At 42.1% G+C, this 16,623-nt stretch overlaps 1 protein-coding gene across 2 annotated transcripts in view; it reads right to left on the minus strand.

Annotated features, from left to right (window-relative positions):
• Positions 1–13,047, minus strand: part of Cep78 (centrosomal protein 78) — a 35,150-nt gene extending 22,103 nt beyond the window's left edge. For both annotated transcript variants that reach the window (XM_038310369.1, XM_038310378.1), the window contains exons 1-8: positions 12,667–13,047; positions 9,997–10,169; positions 9,833–9,905; positions 8,447–8,550; positions 3,704–3,878; positions 1,427–1,540; positions 494–558; positions 63–174 (exon numbers count right to left, since the gene is read on the minus strand). In XM_038310369.1, coding sequence (XP_038166297.1) covers positions 63–174; positions 494–558; positions 1,427–1,540; positions 3,704–3,878; positions 8,447–8,550; positions 9,833–9,905; positions 9,997–10,169; positions 12,667–12,919 — 1,069 coding nt within the window. In that variant the 5' untranslated portion in view covers positions 12,920–13,047. The remainder of the gene's footprint in view (positions 1–62; positions 175–493; positions 559–1,426; positions 1,541–3,703; positions 3,879–8,446; positions 8,551–9,832; positions 9,906–9,996; positions 10,170–12,666) is intronic.
• Positions 13,048–16,623: the final 3,576 nt, after the last annotated feature.

The following is a 16,623-nucleotide window of genomic DNA, read 5'->3' on the forward strand; positions in this document are numbered from 1 at the left end:
TGCCCTAACCACACGCTAGGTCTAAGTTTTCGTGATGCTAAAAAGCCAGGACAAACACATACCAATTCTAATGGTAGCTTTTCCTTTCCGACTGCTTCCTAGGACTATCGTTCTCCTTTTCTGCTTAGTAGTTTTGGGTGGCTCCTTCACTGAGGGGGACGTTATCCACTGGTACTGGAAGAGAGAGCCAGGAGACATCAGCCACAGGTCACAAGAGGACTCCACTCTAACTGGACATGAGGAAGATATTCTACACTAATAAAGTTTTGCAATTTTCAGTTCTCAGATCCCAAATTAATTAATGATAGAATATTTAACAAAACAGAAAAGCCACCTGATCTGGAGGCAGCTGTGCTCATCACTATGCCACCAATGTTCCAAAGCCACTTGATTTTACTTCAGATAGCAGAAAAGGATCGTGACACTTTACTAAAAACAGAAGAAACTTGTAATTACAGAGAAATTCTTTTCAAAGGACTGAAACGAGTTATACCTCTGACTTCGCACTCCTTCCATTCTGGAGGACCTTTCTGATAACCGCTTTCATTACAGAGTGATCTAAAGTAAAAGAAAAGGAGACGTTCAGGTGTTTTCCAGGGACCGAGTGCGCCTATGAGAAAACCCCACTAGCCACTGCTTTCCCATAAAACTAAAGCACACACTCGCCCCTGCTTCTGAGCACGCCTGTCCCTCACTTAGTTCACTGTAACACTGCCTACCTCCATCGGCACTCAAGGTCTGAAGTGGCTTTGGAAACCTCTGCACAGAAAAGCAAGGGTTGTACTAAAGACAACTAATACAGTCAAACCAAAGTCATAAATGTCCTTCCTCAAAGAAGCTCCTCTCCAGCTTCCCTTTCTCAGTAAAAGGCACCACCACCCTGTCAAGGACATCTGAAAACAGCTATTTCCTTCATAGCCAACACCTAATCTATCTGCAAATCTTCTCGCTCCCTGTTTCAACTTTCTGCCACCATTTGTCTTCTTAAACTCTCTTTGCACTTCCTAGTATTCAAAATTCCTTATCTACTTATACATTTACATTTGAACCCCCTTACTGAAGGAGAGCAAGACTTTGTCTAGCTGGTACACTGTAATATGCTTAGTATCTGAACCAGTGTTGAGACACACACAAAAATGAAAATTTCTTTACATATTAGCAAACAAATGAAATGTTCTTCCCAAGAATTCAGAAATTCAGGGGATGTGAGGAGAGTGCTCTTGACAGGATCAGTTTTATTATCTAGGCTCACTCAGAATAAGTAGCCACCAAAACAATTGTGAAATACAACTCATTTAAAACAATGCATTATCTGCTAAAAGCACAAAATTACAAAACTAGAAAATAAATATGTTAAGCTTAAAAAACTTTCAATATGCAAATTCATTTTGTTAGGGCATTTACTAATTTTAAAGAGATGACCTACCAATAAGTGGGTTTTTTCTTATATCCAGAACGACCAGGGTTCTGTTGGTTTCTAGGGCTTCCAGCAGAGCCTTGGCTCCTTCACTGGTGAGGCCGCACTGTTGCAGGTCAAGAGCTTTGGATGAGAGACAATGGGTCACTTGCCGACTCCACACAGTCTAACACACACACAATTCTCATTCATGCTTAGGACATTCCTGAACAAGACTACTCACAGCAGATTCTAAATCTTGGGCATAAAAAAAAAAAAAAAAATAAAGAAAGAAAAAGAAAATCAGAAAAGCATATGAAAACATATAATTAAAAAAAAAACTCTTCTATGATGTGCTACAGTGATGTTACCCCACCCCTACGTAAAAAAACAAAACAAAAAAAAAAAAAAAACACCCTCCTTACAACATGAGAGAAAACATCGCCCAGTGAGAATCATTTCATGATTAGCAAGGAAGGCAGTGGCAGTGTAAACACGCACTTCATTCCTGGACTCATAATCCTGAATTCCAAAGGAATCTCAGAAAACCACACTTTTTAAAAAGAGGGGCTGGAGAGATGGTTAAGAGTATTGCTGCTCACTGGATGGTGGTGGCACACCTTTAATCCCAGCAGAGGCAGGCAGATCTCCGTGAGTTCGAGGCCATTCGAGGCCAGCCTGCTATACAGAGCTAGTTCCATGACAGCTAGGGCTGTTACACAGAAAAACCTTGTCTCAAAAAACAAAGAAAAAGAGAAAAAAGAAAAAAGGGTATTGCTGCTCTTCCGGAGGACCAAGGTTCCATTCCCAACACCCACAAGCAGTTCACAACTGTCTGCACTCCAGCCCCTGGAAATCCAGTGCTCTTTTCTGGCCTCTGTGGGCAGTAGGTATGGCTGTGGTACACAGACAAAGCACCACATACAATAAATAAAAAGAAAGAGTTCCTGCCTTGACTTCCCTCTGCAAAGGAAGTAAGCTATAAGGTGGAAAAATACCTCTCCTTCCCAAGTTGTTTTGGTAAGTGTGGTGGTTTAAATAAGAATGGCCCCCATAGGCTCATATATCGGAATGCTTAGTCATCAGGGAGTGGAACTGTTCAGAAGAATTAGGAGGTGTAGCCTTGTTGGGTGAAGCATGTCACTAGGGGTGGACTGTGAGGATTTAAAAGCCCACGCCAGGCCCAGTCTCTCTCTCCCCCTGCTGCCTGCAGATCGGGATGGAGAACTCTCAACTACTTCTTCAGCATCACTCTGCCTGTGCGCTGCCATGCTCCCCTCATCCCCAATGCTGACAATGCACTAAGCCTCTGAACCCATAAGCAGCCCCCAACTAAATGGTTCTTTTCTAAGAGTGGCCGTGGCCATGGTGTCTCTTCATGGCAACAACTCAGAGAGTGAGTCTTTCATCCAGCAACAAGCAGAGTAAACTAAGAAAAAGGGAGGAAAGGCGGCCTTGCACAAGCCGGAGAGAGGGAGCTGACTCTAAAGCTGGTCTGCTGGTGCCTCTCCCAGAACTTTCCAGGCCCCAGAACTAGCAGAAATAATCTCTGAAGTTTAAAACATCAGTTCATAGCGCCCCGTAATAGCCCAAACTAACACCCTTGACATAATTAATAACTAGTACATTTCATTAGAACATCAAATGAACCACAGCAATGAAACCTGGGGCAGCCAGGATGGCTCAACAAGTAAAGCACCTGCTGTCAAGTGGACCCCTCAGGTCTCATCCTTGGAACCCACATGTTGGAAAAAGAGAACTAACTTTGGCAAGTTGTTCTCTGGCCTCCACATGTGAACTGTGGCTGGACATGTACTTGGAACCACATCCTAAGTAAATAATACATCGTTTGTTTTAGTTGTGTGAGTTTTTTGTTTTTTTTTATTTTAAAATAGCAGCCAGCACTTAGGAGGCAGAGACAGGTAGATACCTGGGAATTTGAGGGCAGTCATATACACAAGTTCCAAGTTAGCCAGGACTACCCAGTAAGACAAACAAACAAACACTCCACATAGATACATATCATCTATTTTATACGAGATCACACACACTCCCACATACACCTGTAAACAAAGACAGTAGGGTTAGAAAACAGCAAGTTTGCTATAACTATTACTATAATCTCTAGGTGGACAGACACATCTATTTTTTTAAAGACTAAAAATATGCCTAAATGAACAGCAGTTACTTCTAGATGTTTTGATTACAGGTAACACTGTTTTCTGTGGAGAATATATGTGGCTTTACATTAAGAGTACAATAAAAGCTACTAGAGGATTTTCAATTTCTGAAGCGCATTTAACATACCTCTAAGCCACAAATCCTCACTAAGAGAATCTGCAAAAGCACTTGCACCCTGGTCACCAATTAGTGTGTTGCAGTTCAATGTGATGCGCCGTAACCCAGCCATGCCATCAAAATCGGGTCTCCTGTAGCGCAGACTCTCAGCCCAGGTTTCTTCATGCCTTCTCATGGTCTGGTACTTCAAAGATAACAGTAGGGAGTCAGGTGCTGGAAGGAAATAGGAAACCTAAAGGGAAACTAGCCACAGCTGATTACATGCACCATACCCCCTAAGTACAAATATGCCAGCAGTCTGCCCGTAGACAGTCCCAGCACAGAGTTCCAGTTGTGAGAATAGCCAATGGGTGACTGTTACTCAACAGTTATATAAACTGACAATTTACTAAACTCTCAAAAATTGTATTTTCCTTTTCTGCCACATTAAAGAACTAGTTTAACATTGCTATCCTTCTAAACTTTTATTCTGTCCTTTTGGGGCTTCCAGTACAATTTAAGCACTTAACGTGTCTCATGGTTATTAATAGGCTACATAAAGCTATAAAAATATCTTACGTATGTTTTACGTACACAGAAACAACAGGACCTATGTGTGCACATGTATGGTGATGGGGATTAAATCCAAGCCTTCGACATGCCCAGCAAAGTGTTCTACTGCTGAACAGCCAGGTCAACAGGTACAATGTTCAGATGATAAAAAGATACATTCGGAGGCTGCAACATCATATTTTAACCCAGTGGCTCTTGGGTACTTCTCAGGGCACACATACCATCTTTAGAGTCCTCGAATAAGCAAGGAGAGTCTGACAGGCATTAGGAAAAAATGGTTTGATTTTCAGACACAGTCGTAGCCTTTAAGACTATAGCCAATTCTCTATATTCACCAGGTGAGTTTTGCCAATATGGGGCATTGATGTTAAAAGGAAAAACACCTCCCTGCTTGAACATGAAAAGAGCAAAGCATGTGTGACATGACACTAAAAGGAGCCATGTTAATGCCATTTTCCTATTAAGAATAACCACATAAAAGCATGGAGCCACAGCAGACACTATGCAGCACACGAAACCCTCAGAGTGAACTGTGACTTTACAGAGGTGAAGCAACTCGTCCAGGTTCACACAATACTCAATGAGTCAGGGCCTTCCTTCAGGCCATCTTGCTTCAGCATCCACACGCTTAGTTAGGCTAGTAGTTAGGTAGGGCTAAAATCTGAGCTACTCAGTAAGTTGAGGCAGGTACATGACAGGTCCAGTGAGGGCTAAAGAGTGAGTTCAAGGCCAGTCTAGGCAACTTAATGAGAGCCAGTCTCAAAATAAAGTCAAAAAATGCTGGGATGTACTTGAGTAGTAGAGCACTTGCCTGAAGTGTGAGATCTCAGTTCAATGCCCAGCATAAAAACAAATACCATTCCCCCAAAACCAAAACAACAAAAACCTTACAAAATTCAATCACCACACCAGAAAACAGAATACACGCTCTTGACCACTATTTATCACAGGGGTCAAAACATTTACTTTGTAAAGGTCTAAAAGTAAATATTCCCAGCTCCCTGAGTCTCAAACCAACTACTCAGCTCTCCTGATCTAAGGCAGAAGTAGCCAGCTACCATGCAGACAACTCGACGGGGCTGTGTTCCTTAGCATCCTTACTTGCAAAAACTATGTGACAGGCCAGATTCATTCCATAGTCCTTAGTTCTAGTCTTTATCCTTGCTACCAAACTACACAAACAAGCCAGCCAAGGTGACATACACCTCTAATCTAGCATCCAGGAGGCTGAAGGAAGGGGACTAAAGCAAGTTCCAGGCCAGCATGGACAGCACAAGTCCAACCTGGCTAGACCACATAGCAATATTCTGTCTCAACCCCCACTAGACCCAAACAAGCAAGCAAACAACAACAACAACAACAACAACAACAACAACAACAAAAAAGCCTACAAAAAAGGCTTCATATCAAATTGTTAAATAACTTTAGTCCTAACAGTAGCTATAAGAACTATAAAGAATGTATTACTGTTTCTTATCAGCTTATAAATTACAGTAGTTAGAATGACATCAGCGATTGGAAACTGTAATAGTATAAAGTTTCTTTGGGAGCTACCACATCTTCAACAACTAACACAACAAAGGAGTATTATTTATAAAATATTATACTGCAGCACAAACAATAAAAACCCAGAGACAGATATTGGGGTTCAACTCAAAAACCAGAAAAGCAAAGCAGCCAAGCCACTAGAGAAATCATACCTCTGCTAAGGCTGGGCAATTACAGACCAAGCAGACTAAGCAGATTAAGCAGCCTAAGAAGACTAAGCCCCTCTCTCCTCCCATTTTATAATCCCTCTAGTCCTGGAATTAAAGGCATGACTCCCTAGTACTGGAATTAAAAGTGTAAGCCGCTACCACCTGGATTTATTTCTACATTGATCTTGTGTAGCCCAGGGTAGCCTTGAACTCACAGAGACCCATCTGCCTTTGTCTCCCGAGTCCTGGGATTAAAGGTGTGTGCTACCACTGCCTGACTTTCAGTGGCTTAGCTTTGCCCTTCTGATCTTTAGGCAAGCTTTATTTATTAAAATATAAATCAAACTCACTATATGTCCCCTTTTATTTTTAAAATAAAAAAGTCTATAACTAATATAAGAAAAACTATATATAGTAAGTACAATAACTATATACAATATATAAGGCAATAAATGCATCAACAATGTCTAGTCCATTTGTATTTGATAAATTCATAAAAAATATTCCATATCCATCCTATGTTGGTAAGTCCAAAGTCTTGTACCTAATTTACTTTCTATCATAACTTGCTTTCTGCATAGGTAAACAAAGAACACTAGTCTTCATCTCCCTCAGAAACCCAAGGAGGAAATAATATTAACTGAGTAAGCAGAGAGTGTGAGCAAGCAACTTCCAAAAAATGTGAGAAATGACAGAAACAGCTGGCTGCCTGGACAGTCACCCAAAGTTCCTCTGCAACACTGGGGCATATCAGACTTTTCTGTAAAGCAGGATCGTCTGAAGGTCTATCCTTCCTTGTCTTGACTATGTTTGGCCTTCACTTTCTTTTGTGTTCTGCTTGCCCAACTAGAACAGCATACTGTCAGCAATAGAGACAAGGGCATTTTCTGGCCCAGTGGTTTACTTCTGCCACAAAGAAAGCTAACTCCATGTGGAGTTTCTTTGATGTCCATTATCTTCTCTGAAGTAGATTGATGCTGCCAGGAGCAGGCATGTCTCATTGTCATTAAAAAAAAAAAAAAAAAAAAGAGTCTATGTTACTAAAACATCTTAAATGCTATATTCTGTAGATCTCTGAAGTGTTTGAAGATGACCTATCTAAAATATCTCTGCTTGACCTTGAAAACATACCTACTGTAGCTACAAGTTCAATTGTAATAGGTGACATATTACTAACCTGCATTTCCATATTATTTGAAACAGTTGGTAATAACTTTCAAAGACTAAAAATTTGCATTACATTGTTAAATGAGCTATACAAGTACAATACCTTGAACAAGATTAGAACAGTATGTTTTAATAAAAATCTCAATTTGTATCAATATACAAAATTTGTATGTAATATATAAAAGTCCAATCTAATGCAAAATATTTAAAGCTAGTAGTTGCTTTTTAAAAGTATATTCAATAATCTACCTACCGTTTTATCTTATCTATATCCTCCCCCTTTTTTTCAGTCAATTCAATAATCTACCCTTTTATCCTATTGTACCTATAGCCCCCCTTTTTTTGTCTAAAATAAAAAAAAAACACTCCACGTTGGGCGCTCTTTTAGATGGAAGTTTCTATCCTGCCCAGTCCCACAGGCATTCAGTGCCAAATAAACAAACAAAGGCTTTTATTAATTATAAACTGTTTGGCCTAGTGCTCAGGCTTATTACTAACTATCTCATACTAATGTGGGATTCCCCTCTGCATGTTATGAATATGTTTTATTACTAATAAAGAATCTGCTTTGGGCCTATGGCAGGGTAGAGTATGGCAAGGTGGGAATTCTTAGCAGAAATGAAGAAGAAGGCAGAGTCAGAGAGACGCCATGTAGCTGCCGAAGGAGACAGACACCCCAGAACCTTACAGGTAAATCATGAACCTTGTGGTAAAATATAAAATAATAGGAATGGGTTAATTCAAGATTAAAAAGATTAATTTTAGTTAATAAGAAGCCTAAGATAATAGGCCAAGCAGTGTTTTAATTAATAGTTTCTGTGTGATTATTTTGGGTCTAGGCGGCTGGGAACAAACGAGCAGCCTCTGCCAACATCTTACAACTGAGATTAACCCATACTTCTCATCTATGTTTAGCCATGTGGCTTGGTACATTTTCTCAATAAGGCATTCTCATCTTGCTTCCACTGCTTCTGAATGACAATTACATCTCTCCTTTCCTATTCCCAGAATTCTCCTAGTCTGGTTGTCTTGCTTAAACTTCCTGCCTAACTACTAGCCAATCAGTGTTTTATTAAACCAATATGAGTGACAGACCTTTACATGTACAAGAACATTATCCCACAGCATTATACTTTAAAGTCTTATTTCTAAGATTAAATGAGTATCTTTAAGTGTCAGAATGCCAAGCTAAACAACACTTTACATATCATGCAATGAAACTAAAACTAAAATCTGTGTGGATAAAAAAAAAAAAAAAATCACTGCAACCCCATATAAAGGTATTAATGTGCTTCAATCACATCAGCCATTCAAGGCTAAATGTACAGTCAGTCACCTTTAAGATCTTGGCCATATGACCGGCTCCTTGCCATGTCAGATTACATCCTGTGAAGTTGACGGTCTTGAGAGTGACAGAATTCTTTATGCCTTGACAAATAGCTAAAGGAAAAAAAAGGACACACAAGTAAGACCAAGAGCCTATCAACTTGGCCAATCTTGGTTTATTCACGGTTGTCAGACTATGCTAGTTTAGACCGTGTTCCTAAAAGCACTTTACAACTCGCCCAGACACTAACAGACTGGCTGCAATTTATCAGTAGCAAAGCACTGATCTATATTACAGCAAAGGCTTAATTCCACTAACTCGCCAAAACTGAAGACTATTGATATACGGACACTACAATCATATTATTAAGCCAAGCATAGTGGCGCACGCCTTTAATCCCAGTACTTGGGAAGCAGAGGCAGGTGGATCTCTCTGAGTTTGAGGTCAGCCTGGTCTATATAGTGAGTTCCAGGCCAGCTACGTATTGAGACCTTGTCTCAAAAATAAATAAATAAATAAATAAATAAACAAACTGGGGATGGAGAGATGGCTCAGTGGTTAAAAGCACTGGCTGTTCTTCTAGGATTCCTGAGTTCAATTCCCAATGACGACATGGTGACTCACAACCATCTAAACTGAGACCTGGTGCCCTCTTACAGCATGCAGGCACACATACAGACAGAATATTGTAAACAAATAAATAAATATTAAAAAACAAAAAAATTAAAAAACAACTGCATTCCAGCTGTTTTACTTGGAGATGGTCATGACTTTCAATTCTCTTTACCCTACTATTGCCCTCCTCCCAACAGTTTTTGATATTTTGAGACAGGGTTTCTCTGTGTAGCCCAGGCTGTCCTGGAACTCGCCCTATAGACCTGGCTGGCAGAGATCTGCCTACCTCTACCTCCCAAGTGCTCGGATTAAAGGTAGGCACTACCTTGCTCAGCTCCCACAAGTATTTCTTTTTTTTTTTTTTTTTTCGAGACAAGGTTTCTCTGCAGCTTTAGAGCCTGTCCTGGAACTAGCTCTTGTAGACCAGGTTGACCTGGAACTCCCAGAGATCCGCCTGCCTCTGCCTCCCGAGTGCTGGGATTAAAAACAGGCAGCACCACCGCCCGGCTCCACAAGTATTTCTTAAAGGAAAATCATAAACTATGTGCAAACACAAACAACAGAATATAAAGATGACAAAACTGCCTGTTTTATGGCATTTTACAACCTTAAATAAAGTTCAGACAATTTTAGGCATGATAAGCTTTCCCGGCAGAAGTGAGAACAGATCAGCATCTGAGCAGGCACAGAAGGCAGCTCAGGATGAAGGAGCTCAAAAGTTAGACAGGTCATCACAGCACACAGCAAACATGACAACTACAGTTAAATGGCATGACTCACTTTCTAAACCTTCATCTCCAATTGGACAATTGGCAAGAGACAGGTGCACCAAAGATGTCGATTTACTTAATCCCTTAATAGAGGAAAAAAGTAAAATATGAATTGAGTATTTTCCCACCAAAATCAGAGATTAGATGTCTGCAGGTCACATGAACAAGGCTTACCTTTGTTAGACTAGCCAGATCTCTCTCTCTCAGAGTCAGCCCATTCAGCTCCAGATTTCTGAGCACACTGGATGTGCTTAAGCAGCCTTTCAGAGCCTTACACAACTGGAAGCTCACATCCTTGGATCTTATCGCAGGAACTCGATTTCTGCAAGCTCTGTGTGTATCAGAACCTAAGACAAATTCATTGTAAGATCAGTGATGTCAACCACACAATTTTAGTATTAAACTCTTCAGTGCTAAGGTATAGAAATTAACCATGCCCTTAAAGAGGAAATTCAAAACCACATGAGATACAGAAACATAAACGGTGCATGGTATGGTTTCTTATGGAGGCAAAGAATTTGCACCTAAGGGATGTCTAAAGAAAAAAAAAAAAGCCCTCAATTTGTATATAGAATAAAGAGGGAGAGGGAGTGAACTGTGTGAAGGGGGTTCAAGCCTGATACCTGCTGGACAGTATAAATACTGCAGGTGTGAGGGCTAGACCCTTCAGGATAGAAAAATGAGGGAAATTCACAGCCTGTGGCAAGTTGGCTTTTATAACACTCGTGAGGACCAAGGCTGCCACTGGCTTAGAGAATGGTTAGAAAAATATGCCCCACTGTTGGGCCAGTTACACAAAGGGAACCAGGGAGAGGCACCTGAACCCCACAGATTGGGAAAAAGAATCTCCCAGCAGGCTTTGGCTACGGTGCAGCTCATATTCCAGTGCCTCTGTAAAGGATGACACACTGCAGCCAGCAGGTACTGGATCTGAGTAAGTGAGATCGGCTGCACAGAGGGAAACCGAGTCCAGGAGCAGCAAAGCCAGTCAGGAGCTTCTTCAACAGCACAGGCTCACACATCTGAGAGATAAACAAGTGGCGTCTAAGAGGTTAAAATTACAGCCTAGACCCACTGCACACAAGACTGGAAAAGCTGCAAAGGATGTCTGAAGGGAAACGGTCCAGACTGTCTCCTTATATTCAGCATAGAATACTGGGTAAGATTAGGTATGACTGCCTCAATTCTAGATACCGCTCATCTTTCCTTTAATTTGGGTTATTACAATGGTAATCAAGGGATTCCTCAGAAGTACAATACTGTCCTTGAAGAAGGATCACAAACGGTGGCGTTATCTCAGACCTGGAAATGGGCCAGGCTTCTCCAAATCTTCCCTTTTAGCTGGTAACCTGCAGATACCTGACATGCGCAATGCACTTTAGTCCTAAGAATTCTCAACAGGCTTGTTTCACTGCTTTTCAGATGTGTGAGTATTAAGAGCTTAAAATATGAAATTCAAACTCTATGTTACTAACACCTGTTTCTCTTACATGATACTATTCTTTAAAAAAAAAAATGGGGCTAAGATGGTCAAATGGATAAAAGCGCAAGCAAGGAAAATGTGTGAGGACCCAAATCTGCACCACCTGCAAGGGGAAAGCCAGTAATCCCTGAGAAGGGACTAGAGATGATCCCAGGGGCAAACTAGCTAGCCAGACAATGGAAGCAGCAAGTCCCCTGAGTTCAGAAAACAAAAACAACCCTGTCTCAGTATATAAATTGGAAAGCAATAGAGAAAGATATCCAATGTCAATTTCTAGCCTCCATGCACATGAGAACATGGGTCTAGATACAAAAACATGCACATGCAAGCACACACATGCCACATACATATACATACACAAAATTATTTGCAAATCTAAAAGTAAAAGAGTATGTGAAAAATTGTTTAGCTGCTGGGAGGCATTTGCTGTACAATCTGGAGGTCTGGAGTTTCAGCACCCACATAAGCTGGGCCTCAGGGCAGGGCTAGTAACTTCAGTTTGGCAGGGGGCGGAGAAAAGTGGACGGTTAGGGTTTGCTGGTTTCTAGCCAAGCCAAGTCCAGGGGAGAGACTCAAAATAACGGGTGGAAAGTGACCAGCGGACACCCAACACCTCTTCTGCTTTTTTTGTGTGCATATGTGGCGATACTAAGATTCACAAATATTTTGAGAAAAAAATTAGTACAGACCCATACATAAAGGATGATAAAACTTTTTGGCTTCTGGGCAAGTGTTCATGAATGACCATAGAAGCACCAGAAAGACTAAATAAGTCCTTTGGGCTGGATAGATGGCTCAGAGTTAGACTAATTGGCCGTTCTTGCAAAGGATACAAGTTCGATTCCCAGTACCCATATGGAGGCTCTCAATCATGTGTAATTCTACTTCCAGGATTCCAACGCCTTTTCCGGACTCTGCAGGTACTGCACACACATATATGCACGCACACTCATACAAAATTTCCTAAAAATCGTAAAACACATCCCTGGAGGGTTTTTTTTGTTTGTTTTGTTACACATTTTTCTTTCCATTTTTAAACTCTATTCTTTTTCCGTATTAGGCTTACAATGAGGAGATTGTAAATTTAAAACCCTAAAGCAAAGAAGAGGCAAAAGCATTAATGGTTAAATCATTAAATTATCCTGCATATTCCCCTAGGGGAACGTAGTTGGTAATCCTCGCTGCGATAAGGGCCAATCTCGAGCCCTATTATTCTTTCTTTCGCTACTTTCCCAGCCAACTGCCTGAAAAGGAGGCGGCGGCAAAAACTCCTTTGTGGATGGGTGAGGCCGGCTTCGCAGGCTCCGTTGCACCGGACTCCCTCCTCTCAGACCGAACCCTCGCAACTCCCGGCTGCAGACCTGTCTCCCCGAGCCAAGGCTGGAAGGAGCTCTTGATGGCCACCAGCGGAAGGTCGCGGTTCACCCTGAGCGTGCTGAGCAGCGGCGCCCAGTCCACCACGCGCAGCCGGTCGGCATTGAAGTCCAGCACGCCGTCCCGCAGGCAGGAGCGCACGGCGGGCAGCGGCACCGAGTCCTGCAGCGCGCACAGGTACTCGTAGTGCGAGAAGAAGTCAGCCGCGCTATCGCGCCGCAGCTTCACCGAGTCGATCATGACACCGCCGCGGCCCAGGAGACACCACCAGCCGCCCCGCGCCTCCTCCCGCCGAGCCCCGGGCGGTTGGCGCCCGCTCCGCCCGCTCAGTCAGCTCAGCGCGCCACTGCCGCCGTTCCAGCCACCGGCGAGCTCCCGCGGGCGGCGCGCGCACACCGCGCTGTGCGTCGGCGCTCTCACTGTGCGTCAGAGCGCAGGCCACGCCCACCGGGGGGTGCGTCACCGTCTGTGCGACCCTCCGGCAGAGATGCAGTGAAGGCGCAATAGCTGTGGGTACCACAAATGAGTTGCGGATGGCGTGATGCATCTGAGAACGGGGGTTTGGCCTCGAGGAGATTCTTAGAAGCACTCCACTGCTTATGCTTCGCCACCGGGAGAATTCACAAGAGAAATTTCTCAACTCCGTATGCAAACCAGAAGACTTACGTCGTTTCCTCTCAACTTTGGGTTAGACAAAACTGGAGTTTAGCTTAGTATTTTCCATTGATACTGGTTTTCAATGTTAGTTCTGTAAATGTACTTGAGGGTGACTCCTGTATCAGAGAGACCATTTAATGATTTTAGTAGAGTCGGTAACGTTCAGCCTTGTAACTATTGAAAGTCAGTTTAGAATTCACTCGGCAAAGTTCAGAGTTATATGCCTAGGCATTGCCGTGTTATTTAATTGTACATTAAAATAAATTATTTTGGGCAGAAACAAAGTGAACTCTGGGTAATAAATACAACAGTTTGCTTCAGTTCTTTTAAGGATTTATTTATGGGTATGTGCCTGTATGCTGTCTGTGTGCACGCGCCCGAAGAGGCCAGAAGAAGGCATCAGATTCCCCGAGAGCTGGTGTTCCAGGTGGTGGTGAACTGTCCAGTGTGGGTGCTGGGAACCAGACTCGGGAACTCTGAAAGAAAAGCAAGTGAACTTAAGGGCTGAGCTGTCTCTCCAGTCCCCATCTCCATTACTTTTTTAAAATATTTTTTAAAAATTTTTGTTCATATTGTATGACTTTATGTTTGTGTGAATGTATGCCATGTGTGCGCAAGTGGTTGGGGAGGCCAGAAGAGGGTGTCCAATACCCTCTAGGTGGAGTTATAGGTAGTTTGTAGATGTGCAACATAAATGCTGGGAATGGAACCCGGGTCCTCTGGAAGAGCAGTAAGTGCTCTTAAGTGCTAACCCATTTCTCTGGAACACTTTTTTTTTTTTTTTTTGGTTTTTCGAGACAGGGTTTCTCTGTAGCTTTGGAGCCTGTCCTGGAACTAGCTCTTGTAGACCAGGCTGGTCTCGAACTCACAGAGATCCGCCTGCTCTCTGGAACACTTTTAAACACGATGATAAATTGCTGAGGTTTGAGTTTGATTTGCTGTTTATAGGCAAGAGGTGTTATGAATGACTGGCTAAAATGTTCTGTATTTGTAAACTCTTTTGTGTCCTTGTTCATTTCTTTAAAACTCAATCTTGTCATTTTTTTTGTAGTGGCATTTCAATTGTATTTTAATAAATAAAGCTTACCTGTAGATCTGAGAGTAAAACAGCCCCCACTGGTCAGCCTTACAGACCAGGTAATAGTAATACACACTTTTAATCCCAGTATCTACAATGACATGTACCTTTAATCCCAGTAGCCACACTAGCTGCCATAGAAACTGGGTGGTGCATGCCTTTAATCCAGCCCTAGAGAGGATTATAAAATGGGAGAAGACAGCTCTCAGTCACAGTTTCATTCTGAGATTCCTGGAGGCGGGATCACCATTTCAGATTGAGGTTGAGGAAAGAGCCAGTGGCTGGTTGTTTTGCTTTTCTAACCTTCAGGTTGAACCCCAATTTCTCTCTCTGAATCTTTATTAATCATGGCTTCAGGGTTGGTTTTTGTTTTTTTCTGTCGTTGGCAAATTGTGAAGTGTTCCATAAATGCAGGGCTTTATTTTTGCTTTTGTTCCTTTTGCAAGAATGATGAAGATGAGCAATGAGATGATAGCTGACACAGGTAACTAGGACTGTTTATGTCTGTGACCTGATTTTCTGCATTTTTTTTTTTTACTTTTGATACAATGTCTTGCTGTGTAGCCTAGCCTAGTCTTGACTTTGTCATCCTCTTTCAGCTTCCTGAGTTCCAGGATCATGGGAAGGTACTGCTACACTCAGTTAATCGGTTTAAGTACAGAGGGTTTCACTTTTCTCCACAAGGAATATACTGTTACATATCTGCTTTACAAATGTGGAAAATGAAGAATTGTGAGGTTAGCTTAAATCCTAAGAACTGGCCTGACGTATCCAGTCTCTAGAATAATGATAGGCCTCCATCAAACCTTAGACACTATGTTCACAACATTCCTCTCCCACCAGCTGAGTTCTGCAACCTTTTGCCAGCACCACACACACCACAAAGGCACCTACTCCCCTAAAATTCCCTATCAATGGCCAACTGCTTTTCTGTACAATATTTAAGTTAAAATAGATAGTGACTTCATTTATCCACCAACTAGTTTAGAATGAAGCATCACCATTTCTATGGGGGAGCCCATGTAACTGTTCTCAGCACAACCAGTCTTCTCCGACGCTGAGACAGCGTCTCTGAGCTTACTGTGCCTCCCTGCAATGTGTGTCTTAATATCGCTGCCATTTATACACGGATTTTATCAAGGTTTCTCCTGTGTGTTCTCTTTGCTAGGCTCTTCCATGTTGATGTGTGGTACTCTACTCCAGTTCCTTTGCTGTGTAGGGTTTTGTGTATGAGCATAAAATCGTTCATCTGTTTTCCTAATGTCCCTCACTCTCCCTCTCCCTGTTCTCCTTGAAGTTAATTTTTTATACCATGTCAGTCCCTTCTCAGTCTCTCTTCTCTTCTTGCTTGCCCTATCCTAAGTAGAAAACCAGAGATTTCTCATTGCACTTGGGGTCATTTCTGTGTTCTTTAGCTTGGCAGTTGGATGCTTTCTTCATTGGAGTTCTTTGTTTTGTGTCTTGCTACATTCCTCTCTGTATGTCTTCTCTGAACACAAAACATTGCTGGTAGCTTCCAGTATTCTTTCCTTTCTGCTGGGCCTATCCATATACTGCTCTTCTGTTTAGTGGGACAACTTCATTCCCCATTCTCCAAAATTAGCATGGTGATACCATTCCTGGGGGGCTTTTCCCTTAATCTCTCTCTTTCCCTCCTTCCCCCGTCTTGTTTAGTGTCCCTTGCTCTGCTCCAGGCATGCTGTTGTCATAGCACTTTGTACATACAATTATTAGCCTATTAAGATGTAATTCCTCTGTAGTTTGTAGCCCTTACAAAGTGAGGTTCACATCTCAGTCATGCCTAGCTGGCACAGAATTGGTACTGGGAATGATGAATACCCTAATTATTAGAATGACTTCCTCTAGCTCTCTGCATACCATTGCCAGACTCTGGTGGCTGCCAGTGGACATAGCTCAGGGAAGGCTTAGCTTTATAATCAATAATCTAACATTTTAATTTGAAATTAATTTCCACAAGCTTACCAATTTCCAGTGTGACAAGATTTCTTTGAATGTTTTCTTGACTCTTTTCTTTGGTTAGATTATGACTGTGGTGGCTAGTTTTATGTCAACTTTACACAGGCTAGAGTCATTTGAGGAGGGGACCCCTCAATTGAGAAAAGGCCTTTGTAAGATGGGGCTGTAGGCAAGCTTTTCTTAATTAGTGATGATGTGAAGGGTCAAGCTCATTGTGGGTGGGGCCACACCT

Source organism: Arvicola amphibius, chromosome 1 (assembly GCF_903992535.2).
Source record: "Arvicola amphibius chromosome 1, mArvAmp1.2, whole genome shotgun sequence".
Classification (NCBI taxonomy): Eukaryota; Metazoa; Chordata; class Mammalia; order Rodentia; family Cricetidae; genus Arvicola; species Arvicola amphibius.